At 32.6% G+C, this 27,628-nt stretch overlaps 1 protein-coding gene, 1 non-coding gene and 1 pseudogene across 4 annotated transcripts; 1 reads left to right on the forward strand and 2 right to left on the reverse strand.

Moving 5' to 3' along the window:
* Window positions 1–375: 375 nt before the first annotated feature.
* On the forward strand, window positions 376–5,217 carry LOC146936812 (putative disease resistance RPP13-like protein 1 pseudogene; annotated as a pseudogene). Its single transcript, XR_015030728.1, has 2 exons — window positions 376–4,324; window positions 4,865–5,217. The product of XR_015030728.1 is annotated as a putative disease resistance RPP13-like protein 1 pseudogene (transcript).
* A 1,560-nt stretch (window positions 5,218–6,777) lies between these two features.
* LOC146936813 (F-box/kelch-repeat protein At5g42350-like) lies at window positions 6,778–9,307 on the reverse strand. Of its 2 annotated transcripts, XM_085751419.1 has the most exons (3): window positions 9,043–9,307; window positions 8,857–8,936; window positions 6,778–8,470 (listed from the first exon to the last, which is right to left on the reverse strand). In XM_085751419.1, the coding sequence occupies exon 3, from the start codon at window positions 8,466–8,468 to the stop codon at window positions 7,032–7,034; it is 1,437 nt and encodes a 478-aa protein (XP_085607545.1). In that variant the 5' UTR covers window positions 8,469–8,470; window positions 8,857–8,936; window positions 9,043–9,307; the 3' UTR covers window positions 6,778–7,031. The 2 variants fall into 2 exon arrangements, with proteins under 2 accessions (XP_085607545.1, XP_085607546.1); XM_085751420.1 differs by having other exon boundaries at window positions 8,857–9,307.
* Window positions 9,308–23,010: 13,703 nt separating this feature from the next.
* Window positions 23,011–23,213, reverse strand: LOC146936814 (U2 spliceosomal RNA). Its single transcript, XR_015033904.1, has one exon. It is a non-coding gene; the product is annotated as a U2 spliceosomal RNA (small nuclear RNA).
* Window positions 23,214–27,628: the final 4,415 nt, after the last annotated feature.

Here is a 27,628-nt window from a genome sequence, read left to right on the forward strand (position 1 = left end):
TCCACAAACAAGCATTTATCTCTTCTGTTGAATGATACATGTAATACATATTATAGATAAGAAAAGTTATTAACACACACTCTAATACAACATATTTTTAATTTTTAACACAGGTGATAAGAAAAATGATACTGAAAAATTATAAAATGATAATGGTATATGAGAGGACTTTTACCATATGATACTGGTATATTTAAAGATTTTGATGGCTTTAACGAGTGTGCAACTTTTTCTTTTTCTCTGTATCAATTATTTTGTTGGATGTGGGTCCAATATTAACCACTGCTGAGCTTTGCTTTCCAGCTTTCAGATTTTGTTTCTTTCCTATATGCACTTCAAACCATTCAAAAACAGCACTGTTAGTGTTATCCATTCATTCACAAGCAAGTCTTCTTTGAGTATTTGCTCCTTACTTGCAATCATTTCAATCATTCAATCTCCATAGCTCTTAATTTCCATACCTTAGTTGCTGGTTTGCTTTAACAATATCAATAGAAGATGGCTGCAACTATGATAGGAGGAGCTTTTCTCTCTGCAACTGTTCAGACTTTAGTTGAGAAACTTGCTTCAACAGAGTTTCTTGATTACATCAAAAACACCAAGCTCAATGTCTCACTCTTGAGGCAGTTAAAAACAACACTGCTCACTCTTCAAGTTGTGCTGGATGATGCTGAGGAGAAGCAGATCAACAATCCTGCTGTCAAACAATGGCTTGATGATTTGAAAGATGCTGTCTTTGATGCTGAGGATCTGCTCAATCAGATCAGCTATGACTCTCTTCGGTGCAAAATGGAGAGGAAACGAGCTGGAAACAAAACTATTCAGGTGTGGAACTTCCTTTCATCTCCTTTTAAAAACTTCTATGGAGAGATCAATTCCCAGATGAAGATCATGTGTGAAAGCCTGCAACTTTTCGCACATAATAAAGATATCCTTGGTTTGCAAACTAAAAGTGCTAAAGTTTCTCGTAGAACACCTTCAAGTTCAGTGGTAAATGAATCTGTCATGGTGGGTAGGAAGAATGACAAAGAGACAATAATGAACATGTTGCTATCACAGAGAGACGCATCCGATAATAATATAGGTGTCGTTGCAATTTTGGGCATGGGAGGTTTAGGAAAAACTACCCTTGCCCAGCTTGTTTACAACGATAAAGAAGTTCAACAACATTTTGACTTGAGGGCCTGGGCTTGTGTGTCTGAGGATTTTGATATTATGAGAGTAACCAAGTCTCTCCTTGAATCGGTCACTTCCAAAACTTGGGATAGCAATAATCTTGATGTCCTTCGAGTTGAATTAAAGAAAAACTCAAGTGAGAAAAGATTTTTGTTTGTGTTGGATGATTTGTGGAATGACAATTGTAATGATTGGGATGAGCTAGTAAGTCCCTTCATTAATGGAAAACCTGGAAGCATGGTGATTATAACAACGCGCCAACAAAAAGTTACAAAGATGGCACGCGCATTTGCTGTACATAATTTAGAACCTCTATCAAATGAAGATTGTTGGTCTTTACTCTCAAACTATGCATTGGGAAGTGATGAGGTTCACCATAGTACAAATACAACCTTTGAAGAAATTGGCAGGAAGATTGCAAGAAAGTGTGGAGGATTGCCAATAGCTGCTAAAACACTAGGAGGACTTCTCCGTTCAAAGGTAGACATAACAGAGTGGACTTCAATTTTGAACAGCAACATATGGAACTTGCGAAATGATAATATTCTTCCTGCTTTGCATTTGAGTTATCAATATCTTCCCTCTCATTTGAAAAGATGTTTTGCATATTGTTCAATTTTTCCGAAGGATTACCCACTTGACAGGAAGCAATTGATTTTGTTGTGGATGGCAGAAGGCTTCCTTGATTGTTCTGAAGGGGGAAAAAAGTTGGAGGAATTAGGTGATGATTGTTTTGTTGAATTGTTATCGAGATCGTTAATTCAACAATTAAGCAATGATGCTCGTGGAGAAAAGTTTGTCATGCATGACCTTGTCAATGATTTAGCTACATTCATAGCAGAAAAAAGTTGTTGCAGGCTTGAATGTGGTGACATCCCTGAAAATGTTCGTCACTTCTCATATAACCAAGAATTCTATGACATTTTCATGAAGTTTGAGAAATTATACAATCTGAAATGCCTGCGAAGCTTCCTATCCATTAACCCCACGAAGTACATTCGCCATTACTTATCCTTCAAGGTGGTTGATGATTTGCTACCATCACAAAAAAGGTTGCGTGTGTTATCCCTATCAAGGTATGAAAACATCACCAAGCTTCCAGATTCAATTGGAAATTTGGTGCAGTTGCGGTATCTAGACATCTCTTTCACTCAAATCAAAGGCTTGCCTGATACAACATGTAACCTTTACAATTTACAGACCTTGAATTTATCAAGTTGTAAGGGTCTCACTGAATTGCCAGTACATATGGGAAATTTAGTCAGTTTACGTCACCTTGATATAAGTGGGACTAATATAAATGAGTTGCCTGTGGAAATTGGGGGACTAGAAAACCTTCAAACTCTCACCGTTTTTTTAGTGGGTAAGTTCCACGTAGGGTTAAGTATCAAAGAGCTAAGAAAATTCCCAAACCTACAAGGAAAAATTACCATCAAGAACCTGGATAATGTTGTTGATGCCAGAGAGGCACATGATGCCAGCCTGAAAAGCAAAGAGAAAATTGAGGAGTTAGAGCTGATATGGGGAAAACAAAGTGAAGACTCGCAAAAAGTGAAAGTTGTGCTCGATATGTTGCAACCACCAATAAATTTGAAGAGCCTGATGATTTGCTTGTATGGTGGGACAAGCTTTCCTTGTTGGTTGGGAAATTCTTCGTGTTCTAACATGGTATCCCTCTGTATTAGTAACTGTGAATATTGTGTGACACTTCCATCCTTAGGGCAGTTGCCTTCTCTTAAGGACCTACAAATATGTGGTATGAAGATGTTGGAGACAATTGGCCCAGAGTTCTATTATGACCAGGGAAAAGAAGGTTTTTGTTCTTCCTTCCAACCATTTCCATCCCTTGAGTGTATAAAATTCAACAACATGCCAAATTGGAATGAATGGATTCCCTTTGAAGGCATAAAATTTTCTTTTCCTCGACTTAGAGCTATAGAGTTACGTAATTGTCCAGAACTAAGGGGACATATGCCTACCAATCTTCCTTGCATAGAAGAAATTGAAATAAAAGGTCGTTCTCATCTATTTGAAACAACATCAACTTTGCATTGGTTGTCGTCAATAAAAAAAATTCAAGTCTATGGGGTTGATGAGATGGCCCAATTGTCATTACTTGAGAGTGATTCTCCGTGTATGATGCAAGATGTAGTGATTGAAGATTGTGTTAAGCTATTAGCTGTGCCAAAATTGATTCTGAGAAGCAATTGTCTTACACACTTGAGACTCAATTCTCTTTCGTCTCTCACTGCATTTCCCTCAAGTGGTCTACCCACTTCATTGCAATCACTTCATATTGAAAAATGTGAGAATTTATCCTTCCTACCTCCTGAAACGTGGAGCAATTACACATCACTTGTGAGTCTTATTATATCAAATAGTTGTGATGCACTTACATCCTTCCCACTTGATGGTTTCCCTGCGCTCCAAACACTTTGGATAGGTAACTGTAGGAATCTTGATTCCGTTTATATTTTAGAAAGGTCTTCACCTCGGCCATCGAGCCTCGAATCACTTAGAATCAAATCACATGATTCAATTGAATTATTTGAAGTTAAGCTTAAGGTGGACATGCTCACGGCTCTTGAAAGATTGACTCTAGAATGTCCAAAGTTGTCATTTTGTGAAGGAGTTTGTCTACCTCCAAAATTACAATCAATTGAAATTCGGTTCCAAATAATAACACCACCAATTACGGAATGGGGTCTCCAAAACCTAACCGCTCTTTCAAGTCTGGACATTGCAACGGGTGATGATATATTTAACACGATGATGAAGGAGTCATTGTTACCCATCTCCCTTGTGGAGCTGGATATCTATGAAATAAAGTCCTTTGATGGAAATGGGCTTCGACACATCTCCTCTCTTCAAAATCTCTTTTTTTGGTTTTGTCATCAGCTTGAGTCATTACCAGAAAATTGCCTCCCTTCCTCGCTGAAATCACTTCAATTTGTGGATTGTGAAAAGCTTAAGTCATTACCAGAAGAAAGCCTCCCCGAATCTCTTAAGCAACTGACCATTTATGATTGCCCATTGTTAGAAGAAAGGTATAAAAGGAAGGAACATTGGTCCAAAATTGCTCGCATCCCTGTCATATGTATAAATGATGAAGTCACAATATGATAGACAAGTTGTGTTCCCGTTTCAGGTACTTTTCTCTTTTACCTCTCAACTCCAATTCATTTGTACTTTCAATCGAAAGACATCTCTATAGATTTTCAAATAATCTCAACACAAAGCCAATAATCAATCCAATGCAAAATTGTTAGTGGTAAATTTTTTATTTTTTATCTTGTGTTCTCTGTTTGAGATTTGGTGATCACTCAAAATTCAAATTACTTTATTTGATAGACATGAATATCTTTTTTCATATATGATTTTTCAGCTGGAATAACTTATTATATTTTGTTATTAAATGGGTATTCATGTTTGGTTGTGTGGCGGGTTGCCACAGCCGGGTATTCTGGCCACCTTTTACCGTGAAAACGAGAAGCTAGCAATTGGGGCTTAATAAAAAAACGCGTCTCTAGGACTGTAGTGGACGTAAAAACAAACTTACTCTATTTATTTTTGTAAACCAGAATCTAAATGGAGTTGTGTAAAGAAAGATTTCTACAACAATAAAAATTTGACAATGATTTCTTTGGAGCGAGCTAATTAAAGAAAAATGCTTATTTGATCTTTACAGGAGATCAAGGCTTAAGTGCATGAAAATCAGCTGACTTGATGAATTGAAGACAGATGTGCGGCATGTCATTGTGACAATTTTTCTGTAAAAATGTTTGAATGGATGGATAAAAATGGTTGCCATTGATTTTCAAAAGATTGAATTACGTAGCTAATATTTAGTTTGTATGTTTCCAAATAACCTGCATGATCTGGTCTAACAGATTAGAATGCAGTAGGGTTTGTAATATTCTTAATTTGTAGCTTTAAGTGGAAGAATGTGGGTTGTTATTGTTTCTAAATATTCGAAACTTGTTTGAGTAACTTGAATATTGATGTTCCTGATATATTGAATAAACATACTATTTGCTGCAACTGTTATACCCAAGAGTCACTACCTGTAATTTATAAGATTTGGAAGTATGCTCTTTACCATCCTCTGTTAAATATTCAAATTTCTATAAATATTTGTTGAATTAATATAGTTGTTACATACAATATCTGTTTTCATGAAACCTGTGTGCATAAACATCGATGGGTTGAATTCAAAGTCAGACAGTGGCTAAAACTCAAACAATGAGACTAGTATTCAAACTCCATATACACAGGTTTGACATGACAAGCCAATATCCTTGATTACAATTGATACAATCTGAAACAATATTATCAGAGTAGGATTCAAACACCATATATTCATGCTTCAATCAATCAATCATCTCTTTCTACTTGCTACGGAGAAACAGTAGGCCAAACCGAATCAGTATGTACAACAAAAGCGTTACACCCTATCAACAACAGGAAGAATGCAAATGTAATAGAGAAACCTTGGATATTAGGGACAATATGTTAATATCCTAACCTTGACACTGGAACCACACTTTGAATAGATTTCAATGAATTTACGATCAAAGCACAATAAGAGTATGAGAGAAAGAAAACTTTGGTTTTGGTTACATTCAACAATGTTTCCAATTTATATGCATGCGAGAATTAGATTTATGATGCTTATATTGGTCATTGTTAGCAAATAACAAGTTACTAAAGTAGTGAAATTTACATTTAATAAAGTTCTATGCAACCTGGAAAATATGTTGGTGACAAGCTGGAGTTGCGAGGACAGGGAACAAGTTACTTCAAATCAAACGCTTACATCTCAAAACTGTACAAACATAGTATGTTGCAATTAATTTAAACAGACCGAAAATTAAAATATGAAAAAGTTTGTCGACACATTTGAATTTGAACTCACTACTTACAGGATCGTAGCCAGTGCATTGTAAATCCTTCATAATCTGCATAAGCATGAGTAGAATGCAGCAGGCATTGTAATATTCTCAATTCGTATATGTAAGTGAACACTCATATGGTCCAAAATATTGATGTTGATACCGCTTGCTGGACATTCCGCTAATATATGTAAGTGAACACTCATGTTTAGAAGAACGGAGTTTGGAAGCAACAGCAAGAGCAGATAATAGAAACTGGTCTAGCATGCATATTCACATTCGCATAATTGAACTTTAATATGTTTTAAGCTATAGAAATAATTAGCGAAAAATATTTTTGATAGGGAAAAATACAAAACTTGGCACAAAAATCTACAAAGTAAGGACCCCTACTTCTTTTTTACCATTAATTCCTTCAACTAAGTTAGTAAATGCAGCTTTTTCTCTGCAAAGAAATAAAGAACATAAAACCTACTACTCTTCTAATTTTTTATCTTTGTTAAAAAGCTAGTTCACATTTGTTGAATAAAGTTGAACAGCTACATTTATCTCAGGAAATCATAGGAAAATCAGTCTTTTATTATTGTAATAGAGATAATGCGACTAATAAATTCAGCTGGAATAACTAACTCATTATGTTTTTCTATCAAATGTGCTTGAAACAAAACTAGAATTAATTTGTTTTTGTGAACTGTAAGTGAATGAATGCTCAAGAAAAGTAAAATAGCCATCACATTAATATAGGCTCATGCTAACCAAAAACTTGATTGTCAAAAAAATAAAATTTTAAAATAGCAACCTACTACCATAGTCAATGTGAATTTATTCTAACAGACGATGTAAAAGACTCCAACAAAATAAAACTATCTTATCATTGCTTACTGGTCATGTGCATCGATTTCAATGCTATTGGGTCGGGTGCAAGTGAATCGAATTGGAAACTGTATCGAAATCCAACGGCTTTCAAGTGCTTACATGTACAACTGCCATTGATCTAATCCAAATAGGATTGCCAATCCGCTCACGATCAATATTTTTAGTTGAAATATTGTTCCAATTAGCATCAGTAGATTTAGACAAATCGCATACTGTGAAATACTCCAAGATCTTACCCTTGCCTTCAAACGTCTCTATCCCAAAAATCATGTTTTTGTGAGCCACAAAAGCTTCATTCTTCCCATTAATTATAGTATCAGGATGCACTGAGATTTCCGTCCATGTATGATCCACAAGATTAATCTCAAATAATTTTCTAACCATAGAATTTTGTCCATTCCAAAAGCAACTGGAAATCAGGAAAAGTCGTTCGTTGGTATATACAAGATGAGGGTGGTATGGATTAGGATATACATGAAATGGAAATGGTGGAGACGTTTGAATTGCAATCCAAAAACCTCTTTCTATATCATATGCTGCAAGCTTTTCATCCCTCGAACAAACATAAAACTTACGCTTACAAACAATTCCAGAACTAACTCCCCCAAAATCTAAAGGCAGACTTTGTATATCAGTCCATTCATTTGTCGAAGAATCATAAATTTCTCCACGGTACAATGACTCATTCTCGGTTCTTCCTATAGCAATCAATAAAAATGATCTTTTAAAGACCGCTGAGCTTGTCGTTGAATGATCACTTTTTCTTTGTCCAACGAACTTGCATGTCATAGCCATTTTACTAATGAAAGATGAATACTTGTAAGGAATAATAGAATCCTCAATGACTCCTAATAAAGGAAGAGCTCTCGAATATTTCATAGATGGCATATTATGCCATGTTTTTGTGACAGCATTAAAAAATACAACCTCATTGTGTTCTTTAATTGGTCCCTCTACTTTGCAAATATATGATTTTCCTCCAACAATGATTATTCCATCAGGTATGCCAGCAACAGAGAACATGGACCTTCCTTTGAGAATATCAGCATCTACATCTATACTATGCCATTGATTGTGAGAAAGATCAAGTGCATGTATGATGATAACATGATAATCTAAATAAGAAAATGGTTGTATGAGAGCACCAAAGACAAACAACCATAGATTTTGGCATCTAGTATCCTTTATTTGAAGGATTTTATCAGTGGTAAGGAAGGAATTCCAATTCTTGCAAACAAGCCTAACATTCTTGAGATCTTCGAATGGAAGACGATCCAAAAACAATTCAAGAATGTCATCAGGAAGAAGAAAGAGTCCGGAAGGTACTTCAACACATTCCTTAGTGTAGCTGATTTCAGGCATTTTTTCAACATATTTCTTTGTGTTTTGTTGTCTCTTCCAAAACCACTCCTTCACCCCAAAGCCGAACGGGGATAAGCATTCAACAGAGGTTTCTTCTTTTTCTTTGGAGCCACAAACACTTGATTCTGCATGTTGTTTATTCTTTCCCATCTCCAGTGGCATTCCTGATGACACATTGAAACTCAAACTGAATAATTATGTTTGCTTATTTTGCAACTTTCATTTCTCAAAAAAAATATTATTCATTTATATGGTATAGCAATTTTATAAATTGAATGCGGGAGAGTAATATGTCTTTTTTATGTCATTCCATGCTTATAAGCTGGTTAAACCGCTAATTTTACCAAACACTGCCAATTTAATCAGCTAACTTATTTGCTATCAATTATCCATTATAGGTTTGTAAGTTCATCCGCTATAAGCTAACTTTGCCCCACCAATAACATAGATAACGGTAGTTTGAAGTTTAGATAGATCAAGTTGTACACTTAGTTTTGCTTTCAATGCTTACTAAACTTCAAATTGATAGCATTAGGGTTTTAGAACTTACCGTGAACTCAAATTGCTTCTTTGAGAGTGATAAGCCGCGTACTAAAGCAAATTGCAAACGAATGTGACTATGATTTTAATCTATTAAACACCGTCAGTTACATGAACATTAAACACAACATTAACATGCAGACACAAAGAATAAAATCCAAAGGGAAAATAAATAACAATAAAAGTCAAAACTTACATGCCTTGCAGGGGGGAGAATTGGATACAAAGCACAGAAAGGTATGAAGATTCGATGATGCTCCTAAACTTGTTTATAAATTGGTAATGGTAAGGTATGAAGAATTGAATACAAAATTGTTTAGTTATAGATAAACAAATAATTCGGATAACAATAACGGTAGTAACTAAAACAACTAAAAAAATGCCATGGCTCCTGATCGAACGTCAGTAACAACTAAAAATAATTAAAATTGGTTTGAGTGTTGGCTTTTTTTTTTTTTTCCTTTTTTGCGATTTTCCAATTTTAAATAACTATACCTGTCAATGACAATTTTTGTCTAATAACTACGGTCGATATACTTTAAACATTTTTGTCAAATGACAATTTTGGTACAAATGTTCTTGATATTTTTTTTTTTTTGAGAGAAAAATGTTCTTGATATTTGTTGCGATTTCAATTTGAAAAGTGTATAATGAACGTATGTTTTGTATTTTTCTTTTAAGAAATGTATGTTTTGTACTATTATCCAAGACTTGTAATACTACTATAATTTTTTTTTTTTAACAAGCCTAAATGAAATATATAACCACGAGGGAAAAAGTCTACTAAAAGAGCACAACAAGAGTACAACAACAATAAATCAAGTAAAAATTAAAAGGCAGTCAACAATTCCCCAAACAAGCAAGGGGTTGCTGCCACCGCATATGATAACCAAAAGGAAAACAAACATTTTTAACTTTCAGCCACCTAAGGAAGACATCTTTCTTTATCCAGCTGCATAAAAGACTTGATATTCCTTTTATTCTATAACACCCAAACATTGCAAAGCTAAATTAGTTGCAAAAAAGAACGACGGGGTTTAAAACCACCTGAATAATAAACAAATTGAATAAAATGATCCAAAATATGATGGGGATCCATTGAATGCACACCAATCCATGCCTTGACATGTTGCCGGAGAGATTCGAAAATAGGACAATGGATTAACAGATGATTTGTTGATTCATTATGACCACATCTAGATACACACAATTGAGATTCACTTGGAATAATTTCGCGACGCACCAAGTTATCATTTGTGGGCAATAAGGTGCCACGCACAAATAGAAACCATCAAAGGAGCATTTTTATGCCAAACAGCCTCCAACACCGCATCATAGATATGCATCTCTTGCCTCATAAGCATTCGATACACAACACAGACAGTATAAAAATCACCCACATTAGGGCGCCACTGCCAAACATATGTAACAATATCTTGCAAAGTAACATTAGAAAGCAAAGACCTACACTACCCCACTAATTCCTCCCCCCAAGCTAACAAACGTCGCCTCCACCCCCAAACTTCCCCTCCTTCACCCCAACCTAAAGAATATATTTATGCCACTGTCATATCCATATTAACAGATAAATCAAAAAGGCATCTAAACCTCTCCCATAAAGGAACCGCCCCCACCCAGCAACAGTCCAACAATAAGTAATAAAACCATTACCAACCTTCATCTGAATGTTCTCCTCAAACCAACTCCCTCCCTCAACACCAATCCCCTCACGAATTTTCGTTATCTCCTCCACCAGGCAGAATCATCCCTCCCCCTTCTTTAATATGCCACCTCTCCTCACCGTAACGAGTGGACAACACCTTATACCACAAACTCTCCGTATCCACTAGACACCTCCAACACCATTTACCTAAAAGAGCAATATTAAATTCCTTCAATTGTTGCACCCCTAAACCGCCTAACTCCTTACTCGTGCAAATAAAAACTTCAGTCAACATATGCAATTTTCCTGTGGTCCTCACCCCCACCCAATTTTTTTTAATTAAAATAGATTAAATAGAAGAGATTATACATGAGGGAGCTTTGAAGAAAGAAATGGCGTAAATAGGTAGAGAAGACAGGACGGACTTAAGGAGAATTAAGCGGCCATTGAAAGACAAGTTTATGCTCTTCCATTCAGATAGTCTAGCATTTACCCGATCAATAACTTGCTCCCAAAAAAAATTAAACATCAAGCATCACCGCCAATGGAAAGGCCCAGATAGATAAAAGGTATCCGCCTAATTTTATAGGACAGAACTGAGGCCGCCTCAAGCAACCAAGACTCATCAATATTAATACCAACCAACATGCTCTTATGGAAGTTTACTTTCATCTCCGACATAGGCTATATGGTCATTTGCGATATATAGTCCTTAAAAATTGATAACAAACTATTTAAAACAAAGGGTCATAGTAGAAAAAGGAGCAATTTGTTTTTTTTGTTTTTTACTCACAGAAAGTGAAGAAATTGGATATTATTAAAAAACAATAAAAATTTATTTTTATTTTATTTCAAGAAAAAACTTCATAAAAAAACATTTTTTTTCTTGGTCAAGTTTATAGTCGAAAAATGAGGAAAAACGGTTATAGTAGAAAAAAGAACGATTTCTTTTCTATTTTTCACAAAAAGTGGAGCAATTGATATTATTAAAAAATATTTGCTATTACTATATTAAAATCAATGTCCAACAAATTTATTAATGTGACGTGAATTTGGTTTTTGTTGAGTCTTTACTTGTATGTCCAACAAACATTTGTCGAGTCTTTATCAATGTCTAACAAACATTTGTCGAGTCTTTACTTGTATGTCCATGCATTCATAGTCATATCGAGTCTTTGTTGAAGAACATATGTTGATGAGATATTATAAGTGATGATTATCTTCCATTGCAAATTTTTATGAAAACCAGATTATGCATGTTTTGGAAAATGTAGACATAGCATCTAAACTCTTTGATTTATTGGATTAATTGCATGATTATTGCGTTTGGGATTTAGGGGGTTTATAAATATATCCTCGTATAAATTTGTGAAATATTAAATATACTCACTAATATTAAAAACACAAACATTAAATGGAGTTAAAAATGTCTTTTATGTAATAAATACACTTTAAAAATTGTAACTTTTTCTTATAAATAGAACCAATTTTTTTTGAAGTTTCTTATATAAAGAATTGGAGAGAATATTAATTAGTTAATTATACTTAATATCCTCATCCAATTTCTTATTAAAAATTGGTATGAATCCCAATTTATTTATGGGTAAAAAATATAATTCTTTTTTACTTTTGAGTTATGTGGTTCGACCTAACGAGTAATGAGCCGAGCTAAGTCAAGTTGAGTTAGGTTCGACTCATTTTCAACTCTAGAGTTATGTGATTTGAGAAAACGAAATGAACTTAATTAATGAGGTGAACCGAACCAAACTGTTTGTGAATTTTAAACAAGTCAAACTCGAGCTAAAAAAATAGTTCGTTTCGAACTCGAGTCAAGTTTTGAGATGAACAAATTCTTATTGAGTTCCGACAGATTCGACTCGACTCATTTTCAGCTCTAATTCTATCCAATATTTACTATTTTGCAAATCAAATACAACTTTAGTCCAAATAATTTTTCTCAGTATTATGCCTTTTTTTATAAAAAAAAAAAAAATCATGAAATATTACTCCTTTTTTAATAAATATTAGTACATCTAATTGTTGGCTGTTGCCTAAATATTTATTTTTTTGCTATTTGACGGTCTTTTTTGTTCATCTAATATAAATTTTCACCATACCTTTTTTTTTATATATTATTTTTATTTTTGACAAACTTTTTTATATATATTTATTACCGAAGAATCGAGAACATCACAAACATTGAATTTTCTTGAAAGCAGTCAAGTGGTAACTTTCCACTAAAAAGGAAGAAGAAAAAAAAAATGAAAACCAAACGCGCTTTCCAACAACTAGCATCCAAACAAAACACAAAAAACAAAAAAAAAACAAAAAATGAAAATTCGAAGAAAAGGTCGCGTGAAAAAAAGTCCAAAAACGACACCACCGCACTATAAATACACACAAACCCTTTAACCCTTTTTTTCACAAGGCATTCTCTCTCTACAAATGTCTTTCATCTTCTAATAACACAAACCCTTTTTTTCATTTCTCTTCTATTTTCTTTTCTTTCAAAGATTCATCTGAAAGAAGAGAAAATAGGTTTTTTTTTTCTTTCAATTTTTTTCAGAGATGGGAAAGTGGGTGGAGATTGTTGATCAAGGGATGAGGATTGTTGCAAGGTCTTATTCCAACTGTCCTCAAACGGGAAGGAAGTTTTATCATCCTCCGCCTCATTCTGAAGGAGGAGCGTCTGTCAACGGTTGCGGTGGCGGTGGTAAATCTTCTGGTGGTTTTGGTGGAAATAGTTTGGATGTTATTCTTTATTCCGTTTGATTATAGAGAAGAAAAATTTTGATGATTTAATTTTTATGTAATCTTGATGAGTTTTGATGGTTGTAATCGGTTTTAGCGTTCTTAATATTATTAATATTAATTATTATTACTATTGAATATTTTGTTTATTTATATTTATTATTGATTAGTTTTTGATTTCTGATGATTCTTTGTGTGTTCTCTCATATGATTCAATGGTATTTTGAGGTTTTTTGTTTGAGGGTTTTTGGTAATTTTGAATTAATTAATTAGTTTTTTATGGAATAAGTCAAATCTGGGTTGAAAGCTCTTGAATGGCGCTTCAAACGTGAATTAATTTTAAGTCACGTTTGAGAAAAGCAATAAGCAGAAAAGATGTTAAAATATGAGTTTGGAGAGAGAAAGAGGTTGAAATAAGATTGGGATTCTATGAAAAGTTAAGGAAATTTAACATACAGTACATGTTTGGCTATGTGTAAATAAATTGTAGAGATATGCGACGAGAAAATTGAAAAAGATGGGACATTTTCTGGAATTTGATTAAATGTGGTTGGTGGTAGGTGCACGTAGAAGCATTCAACATTTTTGAACCATATCAAAAAAGATGGTAGCGTTCAGATCTTAAAATATGTTTTTAGTTTTTTTTTTATTCTTTTCAATTTTAAATATTAAAGTTGAAATTTCGGTCGTTTGATGTTGACCAAACAACCTAGAATTTGTGGATTGCACGATTACATTGACTTTTGACTTAACTAAAACCCAATGGACAAGAGAACGAGTAGGGTGCAGACTAAACCCAATCTATATTCTATAGTAATTGCTCAGTCCCATAATACATAACACAATTAACTCTATTACGCATGTCAATGCATAATTTTGAGTTTAAATATCTTGAATAATATATTAGAAAAAATTATGAAAATTTGATATTTTTAAAATATTCACCGAGATGAATTTAACATCTTATATGATATTATTTATCTTTGTACTCCCTCCGGTTCAAAATGAGTGTCGTTTTAGTCAATTGCACACAAATTAAGGAATGGAATAAAATAGTCAAATGTCATACCAATTTTACCAAATTATCCTAATCAACTATTAGTTTGTTTTCCATTAAAGAAAAAATAATACTTTGAAAGTAGTGTAATATAATATTAATTTAAGGGTACAATTGAAAAGAAAAAGTTATTATTGCATTGAAAACCGAAAGCGACATTCATTTTGAAACAATTTTTTTGACTAAAGCGACACTTAATACTTTGAAAGTAGTGTAATATAGTATTAATTTAAGGGTACAATTGAAAAGAAAAAGTTATTATTGCATTGAAAACCGAAAGCGACATTCATTTTGAAACATTTTTTTGACTAAAGCGACACTTATTTTGAAACGGATGGAGTATATTAGTAGAAAAATATGGTCAAAGTAAGTTAGATCAAAATTGTACATTTTTAAATGTGTCATCTATTGCGGGACGGAGGGAATAATAATTATGGTTAGAAATTCATCATAAAAATGAATTCACCATTTAAGATGAATTAGTGAGGAATTCATGATTCAAACTTTAATTTTTAAATATTGCAATATTTCTATCAATTTAACTATGTTTACGATCATAATTTATAGATTTTAATATTTTTTTATACAATGAGAATTGAGAAAAGAATAAGAGGTGCAATAGTTGATTGGATCGATAATAACATTTTGTGACAACTTTTAGGATAATAATTTTTCTTTTTTTATTGGTAAAAAAGAATAGAAAGAACAAAAGGGGAGAGAGAGAGACAGAATAAGTATATAAAATGATTAAAAGAGAAAAGTGTCTTAAAATAATTGTACAAGTATCATTTCTCAATTAGACGAGTTAGAGATGAAAAGTGAGAATGTGAGATACAGAATGAGTAAGTACGAGAAAGAATTGAATGAAAATTGCTTTTTCCTTTTTGTTTTTGTTCATTTCCACCCTAAACTTCTTAAATAATTGGAACATGAGCTAACTCACCCTCTGTATCAAATGTGACTTAACTCACGTTGAAAAACAACATAAGTTAACCATTGCAATACATTTTTGTTTGTAGGCCAACACCAACAGACAGAGCTCCACATTTCAAACACACTTTATGTATCTTGATGAGTTTTGATTGTTATAATCGGTTTTAGGGTTCTTAATATTATTAATATTAATTATTATTATTATTGAATATTTTGTTTATTTATTTTCTTATATTTAATATTGATTGTTTTATTTTATTTTTGATGATTTTTTGTGTGTTCTCATGATTCAATGTATTTGTTGGGCTGTGCAAATTGAAATGAATTATTGGCGTATTTTAAGGTTTTTTGTTTGAGGGTTTTTGGTAATTTTGAATTAATTAATTTTTTTATGGAATAAGTCAAATCTTGGCTGTGAACTCTTGAATGGTGTTTCAAACGTGAATTAAACTTCAAACGTTTGATAAAAGCAATAATAAGAAGAAAATATATTACATTGTGGAGAGAGAAAGTGGTTGAACCAAGAATGGGATTCTCTGAAAAGTTAAGGAAATCTCACATTCATCTTTTGCTTTGTTTAAATAATAATTAGTAGAGATACGCGGCGAGAGATATAGAGGGTAATTGAAGGCAAAGAATATGTAGGTTGGGAGAGAGGGTTGAAAAGGAGGGGATATTTTTTGGAATTTAATTAAAGGGTTAATTATGTTTATAGTCCCTATAAAATAGCGACCTTGTAAGTTTAGTCCCTACTTAATTTTAATAGCATTTTTAGTCCCTAATTTTGTTTTTCTGCACTGAGTATTAGTCCCTACTCAATTCAAATTTGTTTAATTTATGCTTAAACTTTTAAATTTTTGAACAATTTTTTGCAGACATGTTTAGAACATTACTAAAAGTTCGTCGCAAAAAATTATCGCAAAATTTGATTTCTACATCCAGATTTTATTACTTTTTATCTTTAAATTTTGTCGTTTTAAAAAATTCATATTTAATTCATTTCATGTCAGAAAATTCTAAATTTTAGTAAACGAACCTTTCATAGTGTTCTAATCTTGTCTCAAAAAAATCGTTCAAAAATTTAAGAGTTTAAGGATAATTAATCAAACTTTGTTTTAGCAGGGACTAAAATTATAAGTAAATTTTTTTTATAGGGACTAAAAATGCTATTAAAATTAAGTAGGGACTAAACTTACAAGGTCGCTATTTTATAGGGACTAGAAACATAATTAACCCTTAATTAAATGTGGTTGGTGGTGGGTGCACTTAGAAGCATTCAGCCTTTCTGAACCATACGATCAAGATGATAGCATTCAGATCTTAAAATATTTTATAATTATTTTTGATTAATTTTAAAGTTTCCTTAAGAATAAAAATTAAAGTTGGAATTTGGACCGTTTGATGTTGACTGGACAACCTAAAATTTGCACGATTTCGTCAACTTTTGACTTAACTCAACCCAATCGAAAAGAGAATGAGTAGAGACAGAGTAAACTCAATACATATATATATTATTTTATGTCAAGTTATTTAATAGTCATAAATTCATCTTTTAAGATGAACTAGTGAAGAATTCAGAATTTATACTTTGACTTTTAAATATTACATTGTTTCTACAATATTCACGAGAATATTTTTTAGATTTAAATATTTTTTATACAACAATATATAGGGGTGGCAAAAAAATAGTACCTGCGGGCATCCGCGGATAAAATCCGTCATGGGCACGAGCCGGGTAGCTAAACGGGTACCCACGGATATAATAAACAGATATTTAACTACCCATTACTTTATGGACATGGATACGAATTTAATGATACCTGTGTCCGCGGGTATCCGTACTTGTTAATAAATTAAGTAAATTACTAAAATATACAACCATTTTATGACAGAGAAATGATGTTTTGGACAGAGAAATAATGTTTTTACAACCATTTTATAACAACTTTATTTCTCAAACTCACGCTATGATTTTACTTTATTTTACTTTACTTTGTTTTGATTTTCGTGTTAATACATTTTGATGACAAATTTACTACTCCAACAACTATTTTTAATAGCCGTAATTTTTGTAAATTATTCTTATAAAAATGGATGGAGGGATATTTTAAAAAGTAAAAAAAGTGGTCTTTTAAAAAATAAAAACTACTTTTTTGAGTTGAATAGCAAAAACTGGAACCAGGTTTCCATGCTGTAGAATTTCTCTGTTGTTTTACGCTGTAATAGATGGTGACCTTTGATTTGTTATCGTATGGTTCAAATTTCAAATCCAGGTTCACACCATAAAACAATCTCATACGTTTATTTTAATCGGACGGCTGACAGCTGTAACTGCGTCACGCAGTTACAGACGCAGTTACAACAGGGAATCCAAATCGCAAAAACTGCGCATGTGAAACTACATAAAAGTTTTGTTCTTCGTCAAAATTACACCGAGTTGTCTTTTTGGGATGCCACTTGATATCAATCAAAATCTGGATCTACACAAACAGTTTGGCAATAGCTAGCCTCACCTAAGTGAACTCCAAATATTTATGATGACTAATATAGCCTAGGCTTAAAGGACCACACAAAGGAAGGATCATCACATCTGTTATTTTCATAATCCAGATTTGGTGAGGAGCTAGTGTCCATAGTGGGGCACAAGTATCTCTAGTACCTCGATGATCTCAACCTGGTTGCCAATTTGGCTCAACTAGACTACTCAATTTTGGATAATTTAAAATTCTAGATAATTCAAATTTCAAATGAATTTGCTTTTTTTTTTTTTTTCAATATCTTTGTTTTTATAACGCAATAAAAAAATTTAATTGTTAACATTTTTTGGCTATTTTACAAATTTTAAATTTTTGTGTTTGATTTTTCAAAGAGGGCAATTTATAAATTTTTTGAAAATTTTGTGAGGTTAGGCATTTGATTTCCTTTGCTTCTCTTCTCCGTTAGTTAAGCGTTTGGTTGGAGGGGAATTCTACAAACTTTTAGAGTCCGCTTTAATTTGCTGATTATTATTTTCTGTAATTTGTTTTTTCTGTTTTGCTTCTCCCTAATTAATTACTAATTCATCTTTTGTGAGTACTACTTTATACAATAAATTCCCTTGCCTTCGTTTCTTTCCAATCCATTCCTTTCCCAATTGCTTGATCGCAGCTATACACGGGCTTTATCAAATTAGCAGGTTTGGTGCTTTCTGATTTTGCACAACAAGATTCCTCAACCCAATCAACCATTGGATTGTTTTTCTGCATCTTGCAATTGTTCTATGTTTCAATTTCTTGGATCAACCAATTACACACTTATTGCCAATTTATGTATAAAAGATAATATTGTTTTAATCCAATTCTTCAATTTATTGTTGTTAATCTCCTCTGTTGAAGAAAATTATTGAAGATTTGTCAGATTTTCCCTGCCTGTGCATCTATTTTATTGTGTTGATGATCGGAATCTAATTAAATGGGTTGGAAACAATGGCATGAAGCATGTTCACATAGGCAAGGGAATGATTGCGTAAAGTAGTACTAACATAAGATGAATTAGTAATTAATCAGGACCATTAGATTAAAATAAATGGAGGGAAGAGATTTGGAGTAACTCTAATCACTTACTCTTGGAGTCAATATATCCCTCCTCATATGTATATGTATATGTATATGTATATATACAAAATGGCAGTATCTTTGGCTAAATATTCATAGTAGTCAGACACATAATTAAGACTACCTAAAAACCGTTGTAATTGGGTTTTATCCAGAATAATATCTGGAAATTTAGAAGCAAATTCAATACTTCTATCAATAGGAATAATAGTTCCTTTATCAATAGTATGACCTAAAAATCTAATTTTGGTCTGGAATAATTTCATCTTGGGCGCAGAGACAACAAGCCCACTTCGTTTAACAACTTCTTTGAAGATTTTTAAATGTTTAACATGTTGATCTATAGTTTTTGAAAAGACTAAAACATCATCAATGTAAACAATAATAAAATCTGAGTATTTCTCAAAAATGTCATTCATAACTTTTTGAAATTCTGATGGCGCATTTTTTAAACCAAAAGCCATCACAAGCCATTCAAACTGTCCAAACGGAACAGTAAAAGCAGTTTTATATCTATCAGATTCCTTAATTTGGACCTGCCAAAAACCAGATTTCATATCAAATTTAGAAAAGATAGTCGCATTAGCTAATCTATCTAACAAATCCTTTTTGTTTGGAATAGGATACCTAATCCATTTTAAAACCTTATTAAGAGGTTTATAATTAATCACCAATCTAGGAACACCACGTTCCTTTTCTGTTGCGTTATTAACATAAAAAGCAATACAACTCCAAGGAGATTTAGATTTTCTAATTAATCCTTTGTCAAGAAGAGATTGAATCTCTTTTCTACACAAATCTTGATATTCATCATTCATTTGTGCAGGTCTAGCCTTGGTAGGAATTTGACTTTCATTAAAGTCATCAACATACGGAAGAGAAACAGTATGTTTCTTTCTATCCCAAAAAGCATTAGGAAGGTCATTACAGACTTCATTTTTAAATTGAAGCTCTAAAGACTTAATCTGTCTTTGTATCTCAACCCTTTTAAGTTGATCATCAATATTGAGAAGATTAATTTCTTCTTTCAGAAAACATATTTGTTTTTCCTTTTTGCTAAGAATATCCTTAACTTCATTAATCATCCTATATATATATATATATATATGGGTTATGTTACAAGACACCTTCATAAAAAGTAGTGTGGTGTCTTTTATCAAGTCACACCTCAAGGTGTGATTTTCACTTTTTTAGTTATAACTTTGATAAAAGACACCTTCACAAAAGGTGTCTTCTATCATAACCCTATATATATATATATATATATATATATATATATATATATATATATATATATATATATATATATATATATTATGGATTAGACAACATGGGATGGGGGTTGTCCAGAGATACCAACCTACTTGGGATGTCTGCACCCTCTTGATGCCCCACATATTTCTTAGCTTATTGAAAGAAACAAAAAAAGAGAGAGATAAAAAGAAAATAAGGTGTTGAATTGATTTATGGAATTTAGAATGTTCAAATATAAAAGTTTGTTCTAAAAAGCCTATAATGGAAAAGTTTTTTTTTTTTTTGGGGTTACAAGGCCAAACAAACAAACAAAAACAGAAGAAAAACGGAACATAACAAGAACAAAACTACCCTCTAGTGAAAAAAGTTCCAACAACATCATTACTTAGAAGGGTTAGCAGGCCTTTAGAAGGAGAAACATGAATTAACAAATCATTATTTTAGGTGTAACAAACAATGACATTGCTTTCTAAAAGAAGCTCTTTAATTAACATTGCACAAACATGGTACTTTACATAAGGACAATTGATGAGGTTGATGCAAAAAAGAGAATCAGAGTAGCGCACTATCGGCAATACCGGTATCCTACGCCATGAAAGAGTTTCCAAACAAAATTGATTCTCTTTAATAGTAAGAGCTTGCATATGCTTTGCTAACGGAAGTTAAGTACTCAAAATTGGTCATTCGTAATCAAAGAATAAACACTAGACATACACAAAGTTCATAAAGCATAATTTGACCAAATCCTTCTATCCACTTCAATTTCAACAAATGGAAGGAGGGATCTAGGAATCCATCCAAGAAACTAGCAGTGAGACAATTGCTCAAAATTCCAAATTACGGCTTACCATCTAGGTCAACTATATCACAAACCGCAACCTCACAACATGAGTATTAATTAATTAAAAAAAAATGTTTCTAAGTTTAGACTAAACTTGGAAACATTTTTTCAGTATGGAAAAAACTAGCTTGTATTCTTGAGGTATAAGTTAAAAAACTAAATATACATATTTCTTAAATTGTATATTTAATGTCTTAAAAGTTTTAAAAACTATATTTTTAATATAAAACATATGTCTTAATTCTATTTTAAGTTCTTTAATCTCTTTAGAGCACAAGTTATCATGACCCGTCTAGTATTAGCATCAATCCACTTGACTTGTCTGACAAAAGCTAGTTGAACGACCAAATTAAATATGTTGGTGGGGCAAAGACTTGGAATTTATAATTAAGCTTCAAGATAGTCTATTTTGGAGACTAAAAGTTGGCCTCACAAATTAAGCTTAAATTTTTGCAGTATTGATCTCTAAAGTATTGCAACTGTACGACTTTAGCTCCTCACATATTTTGGAGAAATTGTGGCTCTAATATTTATTTTTTCCATTTGTGATTTAGTAGTTCTCTCTAAAATATCGAACTTCTGACTATTTACTTAAAAGGATCAAAACTCTTACCATTTGAATCAATTTATTGTTGGTAGAATACAAATATAAGAATTAAAATTTAAGAACATGTTACTCAAGAAAATGTATTAATACCAATAAAGATATAATAGAAAAAATATTTATTTCTTACAATTATAAAATAAGATATTCTTATATGAGACATAAGAATTTCTAACCATTCATCTTATATGAGAAATAGAAATTTTTAACCGTTCAAGAAAGAATATATTCCCGTTGAAAATTCCAAAAAAGGAATTTATAAACCCACTGATCTCTATTTTTTCATCATTAATAAATCTTTGCTCCACTTGCTGGTCTGATTTGCATGAAGTCAAAGTGTATGAGCCTCTCGTTGGAGCCTAGGGACGTAAATGAAGTTGACAGGAACGGTGAGTTTGTTTTGGGAAACTTATGCGACAATTAGAAGTGTCATATATGTTTGGTCATAAATAAAAAATAAATAGATATTGATATAAAAACTAAAGCAATAGTCCCATAAGTCATAGCTTAACTGATAAAATACCGAAATTGCTAGATCAGACGACATTCGAACTCCGAAACATCCACTTTGCGTGTGACTTTATGATGGCTTTGTCATTTCATTTATCTACTAAAAAAAACTAAAGCAATACAAAGAGAGTAAAAATACAATGAGAGAAAATTGTTTAAAATATTATCACAAAATAGTTGTACAAATATCATTTATCTAATTATTATATGACCGCAGTATGAATTGAATCAACAATTTTTTAGCGGTCTTTACATATCTCTTGGCTGAACTCCGAATCACCAAGATTATTTTTTTTAAAAAGCGAAGGATTAACATAATTTTTTTTTACCGCATCTCAAATCCAAATATTTAGTTTCACAAATATAGAACTACAGTTATCTAATTATTTCAATAATAAAAAAATTATTCTCTTTTTCCATTTTTATATGTGCGCCTAACTTGTTTAGATTTGTGATTATGATACATAAACATTGTCCACTTCCAACACTACTAGAAAATATACATATAACAAATTGCATGAAGAGATAGGTGACGTTTAAGATGGAGAATTAAACAAATCGTCCACTTAACTACCGCTAATTTGTATTAGAAAGCAATTTTCAGTGGTGTGGTGGATGCTTCTCTTGACCTTGAGTGCTTTTATTTTCTCTATTGGCTGGCTCTTGTGTAATGTAAACGGTAGAGTGTAGTTGTAGAGTAACTTCAATTTGTTGTGTTTGCTAGTTGTTTAATTGTGTGACTAAAGTAGACTTTGGTTAATATTTCAAAGTGATTTAAATATTAATTGATTTACATTTAAATATATTTATCTAAAAGTCAATTGAAGAATAATAACATGAGGCCAAAATGGCAGTTTGAAGGTTAAAAAAATGGAGATTTCAAACTAAAATGGAATTAGTTCCCGAGGTAATACATTTTTTTCAAAAACATGTCAATTTTTTTTCTTTTTTTTTTTTTTTAGGATGCACCAGTCAATGCTATAGTGCAACGCATAAGCGACACATGAGAGACCTGATAGCAAGCTACTAAAATGGCATCCCCCCTTAAAAAGGTAATTTAATATCGTGTGACCCGTTGGGTCACATATCAGATATTAAACTGATAAGAACAGATACTACACTTGATCTTATCATATATTAAACATGTCAATAGATTGAAATAAATTTTATGTTTGTATACTTAATTTTGTCTATCTTAAAATAATTCTAAATGAGTGTAAGACCTAACTCAATTGACAACGTCAATGTTGTTAGAGTGGATATATTCATCCAAACTCGAAACGGAGACTTTACAGTTGTGTGTGCGAATTTTAAATTGTGCTTACCAATTCGCATAAGATAATAAAAAAGTCCAAACATACAATTATTGTTTGTTTATTTTAAGGTGGGCTCCCACAATCATAACATCTTGATCTTATGAATTACTCCCTCCAGTTTCATTTATAAGATTTTTTTTTATATTCATTTAATTAATGACGTATGTCGTTATATCATATACCACATACATCATTTATTCAATGAATTAAAAAAGTGAAAATTTGCTTATAAATGAGACCGGAGGGAGTACTCCCTCCGTTGTCACTTATAAACAAATTATGACTTTTTAGGTTCATTCTGAAATTCCGGTACCCAGTAACAGATTGTCGAACACGATGTTACGACAAGTGAAATGTCACGTAAGATGTCAAGACATCGTAACAACAGAAATAACAAATAACTACTTTAGGAGAAAGTAAAAGACACAAGGTATTTGTTGACCTAATTCAATGCAACTTCACCTACATCTGGGGGCTACTAAGCCAGTAATGAAATTCACTATAGTAATATCAATTCGAAGCATACATAAAAGCTTTCACCAGCCTACTAACTTCTCACTTAATCACTACCCGTGCAATTTCTACCTAAGACTCTCTCTAGTCTTAGATATGAGAGATCCCCTTCCCACTTCCTCTTAGTCACAGATCCAGTGACCGTCCTTAAAGTAGTAACATAAATGGAGACACACTCTGTGGAAGACAGAATTCACTCTTGCTTAAAAGCTTTGAGAGATTCATAGTTTTACAACTCTACTTACAGTCCAGCTCTAGTATCAAGGAGATACAAGAGAGGCTCACAAAAAATAATGAACAAACTAAAACCCTAAAAATGACTCTTTTGTAAATGACAGCTTCAGTAGTGAATTAGGTCTTGAGTCTTCCTTTATATAGCCTTTCATCAGCCAAAATATATTTGTATCAAATATTCCTTCATATAACACAAAAATATATATACCTTCATAAATATATTTTTATCTACAATCACGGATATTTATTTGAAACAAATCAATTATATTTTTGGCCACAATCAGCAGACCAAAAATATATATACCTTCATAATTATATTTATTTCCTTAAATGTTGCAACAATATACTTAAGAAATACGGCAAAGGTAAACCACATCTGTAGCTTCTAGAATCACACGCTTCTTGGGCAGCAACCCACGTGAATCAAATCTTCAGAGAATATTCAGGAATCTTCACGTTTAAAATAAATCTCCAAGTAAGTGGATCAAGACACACTATGATGTCGTACCAACATGTTTAGGACATCTTGCTATAACTATTGTTTTGTAGCCAATACATGTCTAAAAACCTCAACAATCCCCCCCCCCCCCCGACAAATTTTAGCTAAAACAATCTTTGCATCACGAACAAAAGAGCGAGAGATCATATGGTCATACCTTCTTTCATTTTATCACAAGGATTCAACTCGAAAGAAGATAACAGAAGAACTTCAGCATTATTTAAAAAGAACTTCTTTAAAAAATAATGCACGGATGGATATGTTGAGACATCATCCAGCACATCAGAGGCGTACGCAACAACGGATTAGATATAGAACCAAGCCTCACAGAAAAAGTCAGGAGAAATAAACTCCACATAGAGAAATTAACTCTCCTAAACTTATAATGTTGATCAGCCCAGGGATAAATAAACTCCGGCATAGAATGCATCAGAGAAAAAATAAATTTCTCAAATTATCAGGATGTCAGAACTTCTGATAGGACGTCAGTTCACCATAACTCACACACCCACATGCATTTAGTCATCAAGCACATACTAGCAATATTTATCTAATCATGCAATCATCAGGCTAGTAAACATATACAACACTCCCCCTCAATGGTAGATCAGAAAAAAAATTATGCTCCCCCTCAGGCAATGCTGAAATTTCCTGAAAAACGCAGCATGACCCATGTGAAGTATTTTGCTCATAACTCATGTTCTAGATGAATAAATGGAGTCAAACCAAAGGCCAATGAAAGATAACATCCATATCTACAACTTTCATGAAGAAACCTAAACCCACTTCGGAATGGAAAAGGGCGGAAAAGTTGGTTTTCCTAAGCATGGGAAGGGTGCACAACCGTGTTGACCCATGTGTAGTATTTTGATCATAACTCAGGTTGTGGATGTCCAAATGAGGTCAAACCAAATAAAATTGAAATATAAAATCTATATCTCCAATTTTCATCAAGACACCTAAGCTTGATTTGGAACAGAAAGTGGTCCAAAAAGTGGTTTTCCTAAGCTTGGAAAGGATGCACGACCGTGCTCCCTGAGGGCACTGCCGTCCACCCCCAAAACAAGAAAATAGGCTGCAAGCTGAGCACGGGTCGTGCTCCCAAGTAACACAATCGTGCGTGCATGTCAGACACCAGAAATCGCAGTTTTGCTGCGATTTTACTTAAGGGAGACTTCCCAAACCCCGTTTTCTACCTAAAACTCAACAAACTCATCCCTAATCATCACCCTAAGGTTACCCTATCATCCAAACACTAATTTTACATTAACCTATCTAATCACACGCTCTTTGCATGGTCAATCCTTACCCTAAACCAGATTCCCTAAATTTTAATCTTTCAACTACAACATTACATTTGTTCATCATCATTTTCTCATCAAATTTTACAACATAGCGACAACATCATGTTAAGAATTAAACAACCCCCATCATAGAATAATATACACTAAAGTGAAAGAATTCTCTCCCTTACCTCAAATTCTCCAAAAACGCGACGCTTGGCTCTCTTCTCCTTAGCTAGGGATTCCTCCTCTCCTCTCTTCTTCTATTTCCTTTTCTCCGGTGTAGAAAGAGTGTTTATTCTGATTTTCTATCTCTCTATTTATACTAGGGAATTGGGTTATTCACCTATTATTAATTTTCCTCTTCTCAACTTACCATAATTTTACTTCTTCCCCCCCACTTATTTTATTACTTCTACTCTGCACCCCCCTCTTCTATTTTTTCATCATATTAGTCCTCAATAAAATAGAAATTCGGGGTGTTACAAGTACTACAAAAGCAAAGTCTGAATGGTAGGTCATTGTTCAAAGAAGAAGTCACTGAAAAGAGAGCATGTTCCTGTAACGCCCTACTTTTATTATTTACTATTTTATTGAGATTAGATGTCTTTTTATAATTTAGTCGAGTTATTTTGATGAGTGATATTTTGTTAAGTTATATGTTGGTATTTACTTGTATAATATATTCGTTATTTTGTGTGGAAATATATATGTTATTTGGTGTAGAAATATATTCGTTATTTTGAGTAGAAATATATATGTTATTTGGTGTAGAAATATATTTGTTATTTTGTGTAAAAATATATATGTTATCTGGTGTAGAAATATATTTGTTATTTGGGGTATTATATATTTAGTGGGAGACTATATTTAGTAGAGAAATATAATTATTATAATAAGTAGATTTGGGGGTTGAAATAGAAAGATGAGAGTTATTGGGCCTAATTAGATTTAAGAAGAGAAGTTAGTATTATAAATAGAGGAGATATTAGGTTGAAAGAATAACATATGCAAAAACAAGGATTTGGAGAAAACAGTTTAGAGAGAAGAGAACAAGAGGAGAGAAGAACCAAGAGAAGGGCTGACAATCGATAATTCTAAGGTAAGGGTGAGACTATCATTCGGTAATATTAAGTCTGTAATTATGAATTTGCAATTAACATGTTCTAGGATTAGTTTGTGAGAATTTGCGAATTAGGGTTCTGAGAGAGAATTGATGATTAGATGATGAGAAGTTGTTAGATTGATGTAGAAATTGTGTACAGACCTTAGATAATCCATGGGTAATCATAATCATAGAGCTTGAAGTGAATTTATGTTGTTCTTGAAGGTTTTCATGAAAAATGGGTCAAATGGTGATTTTTGTTGAAATGGTGTTTTAGTTCAAGTTTTATATGGATTTGGGTGTTCTTTCACGTTTAAAAACGTTTAAAAAAACTTTGGGACCAAATTTGGGCTTAGGGGATTCAAAATTGGGATTTTGGGATGAAAAATGGAGTTTTCTCGAGAGCTATCTCTGACAGCATTCTCTGTTTCATGTTTTTGCATCTTTTTCACACATTTCAGTTTTGAATTGGCTTTAGGTGTAAACGCGAAAGTTGTAGGTATGGATGTTAGTTTTCTAATGCCGTTGGTTTGACTTCAAAAGGATTTATAGAACTTGAGTTATGGTCAAATTACTGCACGTAGGTCACAGTAAATTTTTATGGACTTTCAGCACAACTTTTCCGA

The sequence above is a fragment of the Medicago sativa genome, chromosome 3, assembly GCF_051527215.1.
Source record: "Medicago sativa cultivar Bolivia chromosome 3, Bolivia_mono, whole genome shotgun sequence".
Lineage (NCBI taxonomy): Eukaryota > Viridiplantae > Streptophyta > Magnoliopsida > Fabales > Fabaceae > Medicago > Medicago sativa.

Excerpts from the sequence above, each read along its gene's own strand:
- LOC146936813 (XM_085751419.1), bottom strand. The coding sequence starts at position 8,468 with ATGCCACTGGAGATGGGAAAGAATAAACAACATGCAGAATCAAGTGTT.